The sequence below is a fragment of the Anabrus simplex genome, chromosome 1 (genome assembly GCF_040414725.1).
Source record: "Anabrus simplex isolate iqAnaSimp1 chromosome 1, ASM4041472v1, whole genome shotgun sequence".
NCBI classification, from domain to species: Eukaryota; Metazoa; Arthropoda; class Insecta; order Orthoptera; family Tettigoniidae; genus Anabrus; species Anabrus simplex.
In genome coordinates, this window is record NC_090265.1 from 163,541,705 (window position 1) to 163,557,032 (window position 15,328).

General features: G+C 40.6%; 1 protein-coding gene across 1 annotated transcript in view; it reads left to right on the plus strand.

The window, feature by feature from the left end:
* Nucleotides 1–2,591: 2,591 nt before the first annotated feature.
* The window catches only part of LOC136885364 (uncharacterized), a 1,248,630-nt gene continuing 1,235,893 nt past the window's right edge, over nt 2,592–15,328 (plus strand). The window contains exon 1 of the mRNA XM_067157879.2: nt 2,592–2,846. Within this exon, the coding sequence (XP_067013980.1) occupies nt 2,841–2,846 (6 nt within the window). The 5' untranslated portion in view covers nt 2,592–2,840. The remainder of the gene's footprint in view (nt 2,847–15,328) is intronic.

Sequence of the window (15,328 nt, forward strand, 5' to 3'; positions counted from 1 at the left end):
CAAGCGTACTTTCCGGATATCTCTAAACTTAAATACCGAGTTTGAAGAAATTCTATCGAGCCATTTAACCGAGATGCTCAATTAGACGGACAGGCAGACAATCTTTCGACTTCTGTATGTCAAATCCGAGATAAAATAGAAATATGAGGCAATAATCTAATGTGTGCAGACAAAATTGTAGTCTTTTTTGTAGATTTAAGGAGTTGTATATATATTTGACCACCTGTGTGTGTGTGTGTGTGTGTGTGTGTGTGTGTGTGTGTGTGTGTGTGTGTGTGTGTGTGTGTGTGTGTGTGTGTGTGTGTGTGTGTGTGTGTGTTAGAGAGGGAAAGAGATACACCTGTTGACATACACTTCAGTTTCGACGGTCCGTTCTCGTTATCAGATCGCACATAGCAGCCAGCAGTACATGCAGGTCTATTGTTAGAGACAAGGAGAATTTCTCGGATGAACACTCAATGAGTTCGATGTATTAGCTATGCTAAAGTTTGTCACTATAAATGTCCTCCACTATGATCTACAAATTAGCATAAGAGCTTCCCTTCTTGTTGAGCCTCATTCGCATCCTGATTCTCACGTAAGTTAAGAGTTATATTTGGAGCTCTAGAAGGAGGCGCACTCAATTCTGTGAGGTCTATTCATCGAATTAGGTTTAAATCCCCCTGTCAATCGTCCTAGCGGTGGTTCTCTGTAGTTCCACATCCATATGAATGTCGGTATGGTACCCTACATACTGGCCTCTGCCACTTCTTTTCCGGTCCGAATTAATTTCAAACGATCTCCCCAGTGTATCCTCCCACTACCATTTATGTTTTCAGACTGACTTCAAGCGCGTTAAGCACAGAGAACTATTAACTTCAAGATCCCAAGCCCCTGAAACGGATCGACAATGTCAAATATACACCACCCACAATTGAAATAGAATCCACTACCCCTTGCACAAGAAATAAAGTCGTCAAATATTTAGTCACCAATAATAGTCAAATTATTTTACTTCAGTTTGTGATAGAGGATTATGGTAATTATATATATTTGCAAGTTGCTTTGCGTCGCACCGACACAAATAGGTCTTCTGGCGACGATGGGATAGGATAGCTCTAGGAGTGATACGGAAGTGGCCTTGGCCTTAATTGAGGCACAGCTCTAGAATTTGCCTGGTGTGAAAACGGGAAACCACGGAAAACCATCTTCAGGGCTGTCGACAGTGGGGTTCGAACCCACTACCTCCCGAATGCAAGCTCACAGCTGCGCGCCCTTGACCGCGCGGCCTACTCGCTCGGTATGGTAATTATAAATTTGGATAAAGTGAGATTTGAACTTTGAGCAGGATGCAGGCAGACACAGCTAACTCAGAACATTTCGAAGGTTGAGTGACAGAAAGAACTGAATATTGAGTTAATAACACGATTAAATTTAATGGATTTTCATTCAGACTTTAGGTGTCAGTACCTCCACTTACCTGTAGTACGCAAACATTACGTGAATGCTCTAAGTCTGAAAAGGTTATTTCCGACAATAATTATTTCTTTCTTTCTTTCTTAGTTTACCCTCCAGGGTTGGCTTTTCCCCCGGACTCAGCGAGGGATCCCACCTCTACCGCCTCAAGGGAGGTGTCCTGGAGCGTGAGACTTTGTGTCGGGGATACAACTGGGGAGAATGACCAGTACCTCGCCCAAGCGACCTCACCTGCTATGCTGAACAGGGGCTTTGTTGGGGGATGCGAAGAGTGGAAGGGATAGACAAGGGAAGGAAGCGGCCGTGGCCTTCAGTTAGGTACCATCCCGGCATTTGCCTGGAGGAGAAGTAGGAAACCACGGAAAACCACTTCCGGGATGGCTGAGGTGGGAATCGAACCCACCTCTACTCAGTTGACCTCCCGAGGCTGAGTGGACCCCGTTCCAGCCCTCGTACCACTTTTCAAATTTCGTGGCAAGGCCGGGAATCGAACCCGGGCCTTCGGGGGTGGCAGCTAATCACACTAACCACCACACTACAGAGGCGGACCGAGAATAATTCTACCTTCTGAAATGATGTTTACACTAAGATTTCTGAAATTTTCAGAGACACATTTTTCGAGTAGGACTTCTAAGAATTTTGTTGTTGGTTTGAAAATATCGAAATTCTAGAATATTTAAAGATGCTTGAATGTGAGAGACACTAGATCAGTATGAGGAAGTTAAATAAATTTATCTGGGTAAAAAGAATTATAATTAAACATACTTAAAATTCTTATGTCGGGACTCTTGCCCCTTGTTATTAACTGTTCACTTAAACATAGTGGCCACGTGACCCAGGTAATGATCAGAACAGGCACACATACGCACACCAATTTCCCCTCCGTGCAGTAGATAATTAGTTTAATTTCAGGATGCAATTAACTGCGCGAAAGGGACTGAGAAGTGCAGCAGAGTTATGCAGGTGTTAGTAGCTGATGAGTTTATTCGCTCTACCTGTTGTGTTACCGCTGCACCATGCACTGACAATGAGTCACGCAGCTATTTCACTGCGTGTGGCGTGCGGTTCGCTTGTGAGTCAGACAGCACTGGGGCCAAACTTAGCCCCGGCTCCTCCAGACCCCGCGCGTCGTCGTGCGCTCTCAGTAGTAAGGCAAGGTGCGCCGCGACGCCTGTGTTCCGGTCTGAGTGCTGTGCGACGACCCGGAAACTGCCCCCACAGCTCACGTCGAAAGTGTTGTGCGCGTAGGTGCGTGAATCTGTGCCGTGCGTGCGTGCCAACCGGTGTATGCGTTCAAGCGACAGTGCTCATCGCAGCTGATACACACATTTATTATGTTCAACGAGCCCACGGAATACTGACATAAGTATTTCGGCCAGAAAACAATGCAGGTAAGAAATGCATCTCTTTGTAGTGCCAATGCTAATTTCAAATCCAAGAATGTTAAAATTTAAGGACACGTTATTACGTAAATGGTGGAGGAGAAGGATTGTGCTAATATTTACAATGAGTGTTCTTACTGAACTGTTGAGTACTACGAGTCAGTTATTCAGCTATTTTATGAACTCGTTTAATGTCGAACTCTTTAGACTTTCCAAGTTAGAAAACTTTTACAGTGCTAGCTAACAATATTTTAATTGACTTTGAGTTATTTAAGAACGCTAATATATTTAAAATTTTGAATTACAAAAGGATATTTAATGCTATTTGAAGGGCAGTACTCGATATTTTCAGGACAATCTCTATTAGCAGTATGAAGAGAACCTTAGACGTAAGTTTTTAAGTGACGTTAAATATATAAGTAATATCTACAATATTCTACAAATGTGTGAATGATAACATTTCTATTACCAATCTTCTTTTATTGGAGGTATTGAGACACGATTGTGAATTAGTTTTGATTAGTAATATGCACTCAACCCTTATGTCCTAATTTTTATGTCTTTGTCTTATGTTTTTAATTTAGCTCTGAGAATTTCGAAAATCTGAGTGTAAACGTGATTTTAGAATGTAGAATTATTCTGGGAAATAATGTTTTCAGAATTATAGCATTCACTTAGTATACATATTTACGTACTACAGATAAACGGAGGTACTGACACCTAAAATCTGAATGAAAATCCATTAAATTGAATCGTGTTATGAACTCAATATTCAATTCTTACTCTCACTCAACCTTCGTTGAACAATATTTTTTTCCCTTTACTTTTCCTGAAAGGCAATGTTGAGAATTTAGAGATAAACACATTATATTTCAGAGCTTTCTACTTTCGGTTTCTACATTATAGTGTGAAGGTGAATCTATATCCTACATTTAAATATCACATTCTCACCGCAATGATTGAAAATTATTTATCATGTAAGACAGAATACATTCCATGGGTACCAAGAAAGCGGTAAGCTACCCCCACATATACAAGAAAACGTTAGAAATCAGGCGAATTATTACTTGACAGAGGAAATAATCCTATGATTATTCGGTTGCGCGTGTTGCAGTCCACACAGTAACATGGCTAAGATGGGAAGATTTCTCAATGCTTTCAATTTTTGATTATAAACCCGGCAGAGGTAGTCGAATTCTGGACGGGCGTGAACAAGGCCATTCGACACTCCATGTCGTACGTGGTCAGCATTCAAAAGATCTCTGATGACACATTGGTAATTAGGTATACGACAAAATTAATTGAGAAACTAGTCCGGCTCCATGGCTATATGGTTAGCGTGCTGGCGTGGTGCCCCAGGTTCGATTCCCGGCAGGGTAGGGAATTTTAACCATCATTGGTTGATTTCCCTGGCATGGTGGCTGGGTGTATGTGTTGTCTTCATCATCATTTCATCCTCATCACGACGCGCAGGCCGCGTAGGTTGTCAAATCAAAATACCTGCACCTGGCGAGCCGAACCCATCCTGGGATCTCCCGGCACTAAAAGCCATACAACATTCCATTTCAGTTGAGAAACTCAGCCATAGATTACCCAAGAGAGATCCGATTTACTCTGCCATCTGGTAGAGTAAAACGGAACATGGGAATTGACACACAAGCAGTCAAGATGGCATAAAATCATAATTCCCACCACAAATGGACCGTAGATTATTATTATTATTATTATTATTATTATTATTATTATTATTATTATTATTTCTCGTAGATCTATTTCGAAATTAATTGTAAAGTTTCTAGACATAGATAACTTCTCCTGATCTACCTAACAGAAAATATGGAAAGAATATACATACCTAATGGGGAATTAAGGCTTTGTTTGCTTTGTCAAACATTTCTCATATTGTTCGATGTTTGAAATAGCAAAAAGTAAATAAAGTTTGATTTTTTTACCGGCTCTATGTATAGTACTAATTAGGATTGTAATGCAGTGTGTGTGAGATAACAACAAATCCTCAGGCGAAGTAGTATTTTTGCTGGTGGAATAAACGCTTGTCATTTATTTTCGAGACATTAACACTATCTGTTTGATGTGGATGATGTATCGCTATACATATAGCGAGCGGGAACCATTATCTCTTCCGATTAAAAGGGGCCCCAGCGGCTTTCAACTTGGAGGCGTAGGTTGGCGACCACGGGACCCTAAGGGTCAGTCTTGGTCTTGCTTCTACTTATTTGTGTCAGGTTCTCACTTTCATCTACCCTATCCGAACTCCCTTGGTCAACTCTTGTTCTTTTCCGACCCTGACTGTATTAGAGTATTCGAGCTTAAGAAGTCTTTCATTTTTACGTCCTTCATGGCCCTTGTTTTCTTTGGCCGATACCTTCATTTTTGGAAGTGTCGGACCCCTTCCATTTTTCGGATTAGTGTTACTGTATTTAGAGGATGGTTGCTTAGTTGTACTTCCTCTTAAAACAATAGCCACCACCGCCATCACCACCACCACCACTACCACCACCACCACCACCACCACCACTATTTTCACTTCGTTTCTAGCCGACTAAACGTGACTTATACTTTCAGTTCTTAGAGTTCTGCACAGAAATTATAGCTAAATATATTAGATACGGTCAGATTGCTATAAGAATGCCCTCTCGGTACAAAAGTCAGTTTAATCGAAAATTTCATGAATAGTCGTGTTATGATCAATTTGTTATTAATAATTTGCTCTTATGACTTTGCCTAATGTAGCGTCATTCAAAATTTCAGCAATTCAGAAATAATAGTTTTCAAAGGATCCCATGCGTTTTACGCTGATATGCTCAACGTAAGATTTTACATTCTATTAGGCGTTCAATTTGTATTGAATATTTATTAAGCTCATGGGATTGATACACTTGAAGATTAAGTACAAATGATTTTAACTGAAAACAGTTTGATTATTCTATAGTAAAGGTGAATTATTGACGCGAAAGTTAATACCTACATCATATGATATATGATGAATGTGAACTATGAAGGAGAACTTGTGTAAGATCGTATTACACGTAGAATTTAAATACAAAACCTTCGTAATAATACTGGAACTATTTGTTCAGTGACGAGGTAACACCAAGGAGTCCATTAATTTAATTTTAGATACCATGAAGCAAATTAAGTTCTTTAAATTAGTACTTGCATCATAATGATAAATGTTCACTTAAATTTATTTAGGTAGTGGATAAGCATATAGGAAGACCGGTGGGCAATTCAGGTAATGGCATTTGATTAATTGTTATCAAACGACAGAATAATAATAAAAACTTCTCAATGATTCAATTCTCCCGTCGGACAAACCGTGGGGGCAAATTACTGGAATTATTATTTCCTGAAACGCAGCCAGTGTTAATTATGCGATGAATACGTTTCGTGATATGAAACTGATCACTCCCACTAAATTCCGATGGGGTTATAGCAGAAGCAATGGCGTTTTCTTTAGGTCTCATTGGCTTTTGTAATAAACACAACTATTTGAACACATTTTCCTGCATAACTCTCATTTGGACTCTTATGATTATTTAATCAGTTACAAGCGACAGAGTTCTCTTTCAGTACTTCACATTTAGATGGCGTTATGTAGTTTATGTGGAGCATTATTTAAAATCTTGATCACCATAATAATTCTCTCTATTCATCTCAGTCTAGTAAGCATACTTCACTTTTATCTCTCGACGTATTCAATGGACTTGTGAACATACATTTATCTTGAGACATGTTTCACTTTACTTAGTATACCGCACTGCAGTTATCATGGGATAAATATATATATTTTTAAATTTCGTGTGGCTATTTCTAGCCGAGTGCAGCCCTTGTAAGGCAGACCCTCCGATGAGGGTGGGCGGCATTTGCCATGTGTAGGTAACTGCGTGCTATTGTGGTGGAGGATAGTTTTATGTGCGGTGCGTGAGTTGCAGGGATGTTGGGGACAGCACAAACACCCAGCCCACGGGCCATTAGAATTAACCAACGAAGGTTAAAATCCCTGACCAGGCCGGGAATCGAACACGAGACCCTCTGAACCGAAGGCCAGTACGCTGATCATTCAGCCAACACGTCGGAAAATATATATGTAATATTAACTAACCGCCATTTTATAAATTGACTGTATTTAAAAATGCATATGTAATGTCATATTATCTGTTGTTGTTGTTGTTGTTGTTGTTGTTGTTGTTGTTGTTGTTGTTTGAGTCATCAGTCCATAGACTGGTTTGATGCAGCTCTCCATGCCACCCTATCGTGTGCTAACCTTTTCATTTCTACGTAACTATTGCATCCTACATCTGCTCTAATCTGTTTGTCATATTCATACCTTGGTCTACCCCTACCGTTCTTGCCACCTACACTTCCTTCAAAAACCAACTGAACAAGTCCTGGATGTCTTAAGATGTGTCCTATCATTCTATCTCTTCTTCTCGTCAAATTTAGCCAAATCGATCTCCTCTCACCAATTCGATTCAGTATCTCTTCATTCGTGATTCGATCTATCCATCTCACCTTCAGCATTCTTCTGTAACACCACATTTCAAAAGCTTCAATTCTCTTTCTGAGCTAGTTATCGTCCATGTTTCACTTCCATACAATGCCACGCTCCACACAAAAGTCTTCAAAAACATCTTTCTAATTCCGATATCAATGTTTGAAATGAGCAAATTTCTTTTCTTAAGAAAGCTCTTCCTTGCTTGTGCTAGTCTGCATTTTATGTCCTCCTTACTTCTGCCATCGTTGGTTATTTTACTACCCAAGTAACAGTATTCATCTACTTCCTTTAAGACTTCGTTTCCTAATCTAATATTTCCTACATCACCTGCCTTCGTTCGACTGCACTCCATTACTTTTGTTTTGGACTTATTTATTTTCATCTTGTACTCCTTACCTGACTTCATCCATACCATTCAGCAACTTCTCGAGATCTTCTGCAGTCTCAGATAAAATAACAATATCATCGGCAAATCTCAAGGTTTTGATTTCCTCTCCTTGGACTGTGATTCCCTTTCCAAATTTCTCTTTGATTTCCTTTACTGCCTGTTCTATGTAAACATTGAAAAGGAGAGGAGACAAACTGCAGCCTTGCCTCACTCCTTTCTGGATTGCTGCTTCTTTTTCAAAGCCCTCGATTCTTATCACTGCAGACTGATTTTTATACAGGTTGTAGATAATTCTTCGTTCTCGGTATCTGATCCCTATCATCTTCAGAATCATAAATAGCCTGGTCCAATCAACATTATCGAATGCCTTTTCTAGATCTACGAATGCCATGTACGTGGGCTTGTCCTTCTTGATTCGATCCTCTAAGATCAGACGTAAAGTCAGGATTGCTTCACGTGTTCCTACATTTCTTCTGAAGCCAAATTGATCTTCCCCCAACTCAGCTTCAACTTATTTTTCCATTCTTCTGTAAATAATACGTGTTAAAATTTTGCAGGCATGAGATACTAAACTAATAGTGCGGTAGTTTTCACACCTGTCAGCACCGGCTTTCTTGGGAATAGGTATAACAACATTCTGCCGAAAATCGGATGGGACTTCTCCTGTCTCATACATCTTGCACACTAAATGAAATAACCTTACCATGCTGGTTTCTCCTAAGGCAGTCAGTAATTCAGAGGGAATATCATCAATTCCAGGTGCCTTGTTCCTATTTAGGTCACTCACAGCTCTGTCAAACTCTGACCTCAAAATTGGGTCTCCCATTTCATCAGCATCAACAGCCTCTTCATGTTCCAGAACGAAATTATCTACATCGTTACCTTGATACAACTGTTGGATATGCTCCTGCCATCTTTCTGCTTTGTCTTCTTTCCCTAGAAGTGGCTTTCCATCTGAGCTCTTAATATTAATGCACCTAGATTTCCTTTCTCCAAAGGTTTCCTTGATTTTCCTGTATGCAGCATCTACCTTTCCCAGGACCATACAGCCTTCGACATCCTTGCACTTAGTGTTTCCAGTCGATGGAGCACAATTTATTATTCGAAAGAAAAATTAAAACATAACAGAGAATGACATCGTTATTAAGCGCAGAAAGTCATGATTCAGCCAACCAAGAGGATGTCTTCACATCCAGTAAAATTAACTACAGTAAATGGGCCCCAGGGACTCTGAGTTTGGGAGCGTAGGTTGGCGACCATGGGTCCCGTTGCTGAGTTCTGGAATTGCTTCCACTTACTTATGCCTGGCTCCTTACTTTCATCTATCCTATCTTCCCTTCGTCAACTCTTGTTCATTTCCGCACCCGACGGTATTAGAGCATTCGAGCACTAGGGAGACTTTCTTGAAAGTATATAGAAACCTATATGTAGATGCATTTGCATATGTTAAACATTTTACAGTGTTTTAAATTAGAACATTGTCCTTCAGAATATAAATAATAGATATTTCATGAACTAGTTTAGAATGTAGCTTGTGGGGAAATTTATTTTATAAATGGAGCTCGACGGACTAGGATTTTTTAATCTTTTACACTATTAAAGGTCGACATTCAGCAGCATGGCTTCTTTCAAACCAGATCCATGTGAACTATGAAAATCAGGTTGAAAACAAGGAAGGTAATTGATTTTATCGTTTATTATTATTATTATTATTATTATTATTATTATTATTATTATTATTATTATTATTATTATTACAATTTGCTTTATGTCGCACCGACACAGGTAGCTCTTATGGCGACGATGGGATACGAAAGAGTTAGTAGTGGAAAGGAAGTGATTGTAGCCTTACTTAAGGTACAGCCTTGTATGAAACTAGGAAATCACAGAAAACCACATTCCGGGCTGCTGGCTCTGGGGTTCGAACCCACTATTTTGCGAATGCAAGCTGATAGCTACGTGACTCAAAGCTCGCAGCTACTTGCTCGGTTAAAGTAATTGAAGACTACATGCTTGAAATTTGATTATTCGAGGTTTTCGACAGTTTTTCAGAGTCTTCGTAGGACTTCCTCACTCACCTTAGATAAATGAATACTTTTCTCTCACAATCACGAATCGCCAAAATCGTAATCATTCTGTACTAATTCGTGCAGTTAGTTATTTGCAATACAAGTTACTAACAATAAAACATTGCAAAAATAATGTGCAATTTAGCAAGTATATTTACTACTACACAATTTCTACAATTCGATCGTCTACTCGAGAAAGTTTTGCTTCATAAAATAACTTAGTTTTAACCATTTCTTTCAACTTTATATTCACTGTTTGGCATTTTATTATTCAATGTTTATAAACTGGCGAAAGCACTTACTGCCATGATTTTTGCTCTCTTTACTTTCTCACATCATGTGCCATTGCTGGCTATTATCGCCTTAGGCTAAACAACTGCTTACCTTTCCACCACCGTTAATCTTTGAAAATGTTTTTCTCCCATTTTCCACACTTACGTTTTGCGGTTTACATTCTTGGCTCCACAGTCTATCTCATTAATAGTATTTTGTTTCAACACGAAGGATGTGATTTCGATTTCTGGTCGGAAAATCAAGAACTCGAACAACTTGAGTAAGGCCTACTAATTCAGGAGAGGTGGATGAATTAATTAGGGGCTGCCTGGCCGAGGTGGTAAAGGCGTGCTCGGTTCGCCCGGAAGGACGTGGGTTCAAATCCCCGTCAGGAAGTCGAAAATTTAAGAAACGAGATTTCCACTTCCGGAGGTGAATATGGCCCTGAGATTCACTCAGCCTACACCAAAAATGACTACCAGGATAATTCCTGAGGGCAAAGGCGGCAGGGCGTAGAGCTAACCACTCTAGCCCATCACGTGCCGTGGTTAGCAATGGTGGAAACCTGTACCTTCCACTCCTCCAAGGACCTTCATGGCCTGTACGGAGGTGACTTTGTCTTTGTCTTCGTCTTTTGCATAGATTAATTGGTTGCAAGAGACCGGACATTGAGTCTTTATCTTCCACTTCTCCAGGGTCCCGAAATGACACCCCCCTAAGGGTAGGGGTAGTAGAATAACACCCACGGCTTCCTATGCCTACCGTAAAAAAGTAACTAAAAGGGTCCCCAGCACCTCTTAACTTGGGAGTGTGTATTGGCGACCGGGGGACCCTTAGCTGAGTTCTGGCATTGCTTCCACTTACTTGTGTTAAGCTGTCCACTTTCATCTATTCTATCCAACCTCCCTTGGTAAACTCTTGTTCTTTTCCGAACCTAACGGTAGGCTATTATGTGTGGAGTCCTAAGGAGTCTTTCCCTTCGTGGTCCGTGCCTTTCTTTGGACGATATCTTCATTTTTCGAAGTGTCGGATCCATTCCATTTTTCCTTTTGATTAGTGTTAATAGAGGATGGTTGCCTAGTTGTACTTCCTCTAAAACAATAATCACCACCACCATGTCCGTCTCCATGGCTAAATAATTAGCGTGCTGGCCTTTGGCCACAGGGGTTCCGGATTCGATTCCTGGCGGGGTCGGGAATTTTAACCATAATATTGGTTAATTCCGCTGGCACCGTGGCTGGGTGCATGTGTCGTCTTCATCATCATTTCATCCTCATCATGACGCGCGGGTCGCCTACGGGTGTCAAATCAAAAGACCTAGATATGGCGAGCCGAAATTGTCCTCGGACACCCCGGCACTAAACGCCATACGCTATTTCATTTTACCACCACCACCACCACTCTCGTAATGTTCTGTACAGGGACAGATTTGCTTGCTTTGAGAATACATGACTTCATGTTGATAGTATATATTGTTTAAGATAATACTCACGTCTACAGTGGCAGACTCAGGTGCATACTATAAAAGAATAACATATTCTTCTTCTGCTCTTCATCTTCAAGTATAGATCCATCACCGGATATTGATGGTCCACGTAGCAATTTTGCATTTGTTGACTGCAGTCCAGAGCAGTTCAGTGAATGAAAATTTAAACACATTCTTAAATGTTTGAACCAGGAAATCCTTCTTCTGCCGACCTCTTTTCTCTGAAGTACTGTCCGACTCCATGGCTAAATGGTTAGCGTGCTGGCCCTTGGTCACAGGGATCCCGGGTTCGATTCCCGGCAGGGTCGGGAATTTTAACCATAATTGGTTAATTCCCTTGGCACGGGGTCTGGGTGTATGTGCCGTCTTCATCATCATTTCATCCTAATAACGACGTACAGGTCGCCTACGGGCGTCAAATCAAAAGATCTGCACCAGGCCTCTCCTGAAGCCATACGCCATTTCTTTTCATTTCTGAAGTATTTAGCTGAAATACCCCTACCTTTCAGGATGTCTCATCACATAGCCGAGATATGTGTCTTCCTTCAATTGTTGTTACAATTCTTAGACGGGGCGATTTGACTGCGCGGTTAGGGGAGCGCAGCTGTGATCTTGCATCCGGGAGGTAGGGGGTTCGAATCCCACTGTCAGCAGCCCTGAAGATGGTTTTTCGTGTTTTCTCATTTTCACACCAGCAAATGTAAGGCAACGGTCGCTTCCTTCCCACTCCTAGCCCTATTCTATCTCATCCTCGCCATAAGACCTTTCTGTGTCGGTGCGACGTAAAGCAAAATTTTTAGAATTTTTATTAGTCTCCTCAGCCCATCAGTTAATAATACGGCCAGTCCAGGAAATCTTTAATATACGCCTATCGACCCAAGTTTCAAAATCTTCTAAATTCTTTGTGGTTACTCCATTCAATGTCCATGCTTCCGCATTATATAGACGAACTGCGGAGGCGTACGACTGTATTAAATAAGTTTTAGTTTCTGTGCTCAAATGAAGGCATTTTAGTATGGAGTACAGTTTGATAAAGGCTGCTCGTGCCCACTCTATTCTGCATTTGATTTCAACTAAGTTTGACCAGACATAGATTACAGTATTCCCCAAGTACGTACATTTATTACTCTTTCAACCTCCGTGTCCCCGACATGTTGTACACCTTAGTGATAACCAAAAATGCTGTCTTCTTTGTATTAATGCATAAACTGTAAGGTTCACTTACTTCTGATACCTTGTCCGTACCTGATATCGACCCTCCAAGGAATTTGCAAACACAACCATTCCATCAGCATACCTGATATTACTGAGACACTGTCCGGCTCCATGGCTAAATGGTTAGCGTGCTGGCCTTTGGTCACAGGGGTCTCGGGTTCGATTCGCGGCAGGGTCGGGAATTTTAACCATCATTGGTTAATTCATTTCATCCTCATCACGACGTGCAGGTCGCCTACGGAAGTCAAATCAAAAGACCTGCACCTGGTGAGCCAAACATGTTCTCGGACACTCCCGGCACTAAAAGCCATACGCCATTTCAGTTTTTACTGAGACACTCGTCATTAATAAGAACTCCTTGACCAACATTCGTAATAGCTTCTCGGAATACCGTCTCTGAAAGGGGACCAAAACCCTGTCAAACTCTAGTCTATTCCTTTCCTTACCCCTTCACTATAATCTCTGCAGTTTGAAACCATTATGAGTTCTTGATAATTTGTGCATCTTTATCATTTATTCCTGTTTCTTTAGGTGTACGCATTAATGATCCAAGTGAAAGTATATTGAGTCACTCACTCAAATGCCACTATTCTGAAACCGAGTTCCTTGATTAGTAAATCTGAGTTGGTGACTAATATAGTACTATAAAATGACAGATTACCAGAATTAAATGAACTAATAAACTTAGTTTTGAAGATACTAGTTACACGAGACGCGAGACTTGGATTTGGATTTAAAGCACGTGACGACAAGGTTTCTGATAGAATATAAAATATGTGCTAATTACAATCATTGGTTCACAACGGTAAGTTTGGATAGACGTTTACGTTTATCTTCCAACAGCCAAACATCTATATTGGGTTGTTACCGGTACCTAGTTTTTAACAACAGATTTTTTTCTTTAGGAAGTGTATGTAATTCACCGTTCATCAAGTCTTCGGTTTCAAACACTTTCTTCATTCGCTGATATATGACCACGACTGTAGAACAATAAACTGCTCCCGTATAAATTAGTTAAGACTGACACAGACGTATACTGCACTGTAGGGACAGGTTCAGCCTCACACCGAAAAAGCGTATTAGACTATCCCAAAGCTAATATATAGAAAACTCCCTACCCATTAAGGAGTAATAATTTTGGAGCCTCCGTGGCTCAGACAGCAGCGCGTCGGCCTCTCACCGCTGGATACCGTGGTTCAAATCCCGGTGACTCCATGTGAGATTTGTGCGGACAAAGCGGAGGTGGGGCAGGTTTTTCTCCGGGTACTCCGGTTTTCCCTGTCATCTTTCATTCCAGCAACACTCTACATTATCATTTCATAGCATTTATCACTCATTAATATATCACCTTGGGAGTGGCGACCCCATTGTAATAACAGCCTGTATACGTTTTATTCATTACATCCCTGACCCGGTCAAGAACTGGAAAACAGGTTGTAGGTTTTCATTTTTTTTCAAAATATTTTTTAATTCGAAGTCTTTTGCTAAACGTATAAGAACAGAACCTATTCAGTCAAAGTTCTGTTTGAGTGGATAGGAGGGCAAACGAGATACGGTACTTATTTGTTACCCCTGCGCTTACATTCTTAAATATGATGTAATGATTGGGTTGGCAAACACCAAGGCTACATTTAATGTAAAAATAACAACCTTATGTTAATTGCTATAAATTCCTCTCCTCAAAATATAGAACTGTGCGGTGTAATGTCGGCCAGTTCATCAAATCTTAAACGGAGTCTTCGAGCATTATTAAATTCCTCGAGGAAGCCTCGAGTCGGTGCGTTGTAGCAACCATTCCATTAATATAAATTTCCATTTCCTACTGCCAGATACGTAATTAACACAATTATCAGTTATCATTCACACATGCAAGTAAAACAGGGATCAAATTTTAGTCAATTAAGATTTGAATAGTCCATTGACTGGATTACATTTATCAATAAAGGAAGCATTTTAAGACCCCACACAGAATTTTCGGATCATCTCAAAAATCCATAGAAGCTCCTACTGACACATTCACAAACACTTTAATTGTGCTTAAAATTAGCGGGACCGGGCGAGTTGGCAGCTGTGAGCTTGCATCCGGGGGATAGTGGGTTCAAGCCCCACTGTCGACAGCCCTGAAGATGGTATTCCGTTGATTCCTATTTTCACACCAGGTAAATCCTGGGACTTTGCCTTAATTAAGGCCACGGCGGCTTCCTTCGCACTCCCAGGCCTTTCCTATCCCATCGTTGCCATAAGACCTATCTGTGTCGGTGCGACGTAAAACAATTTGTGAAAGAAATAATAGCGGGATGATGGATCCAAACATAAGCGAATGAAGTTTGTGAACATCTAATCCTAATGGATGCTTTATAGATAAAATATTCCATTTTCTGTTCTATTTAGAACTTGAAGGTTATGTATCCTTGTTCGTTTGTCAGTAATTTCAAAACATAATATTACAAAGTACGTTCATATATTGCGACTGCACTGCGTAAAACGCAACGTTAAATGTACGAAGAAATCCACTGTATCGCGGAAGGTGGTTCATATAAGTAC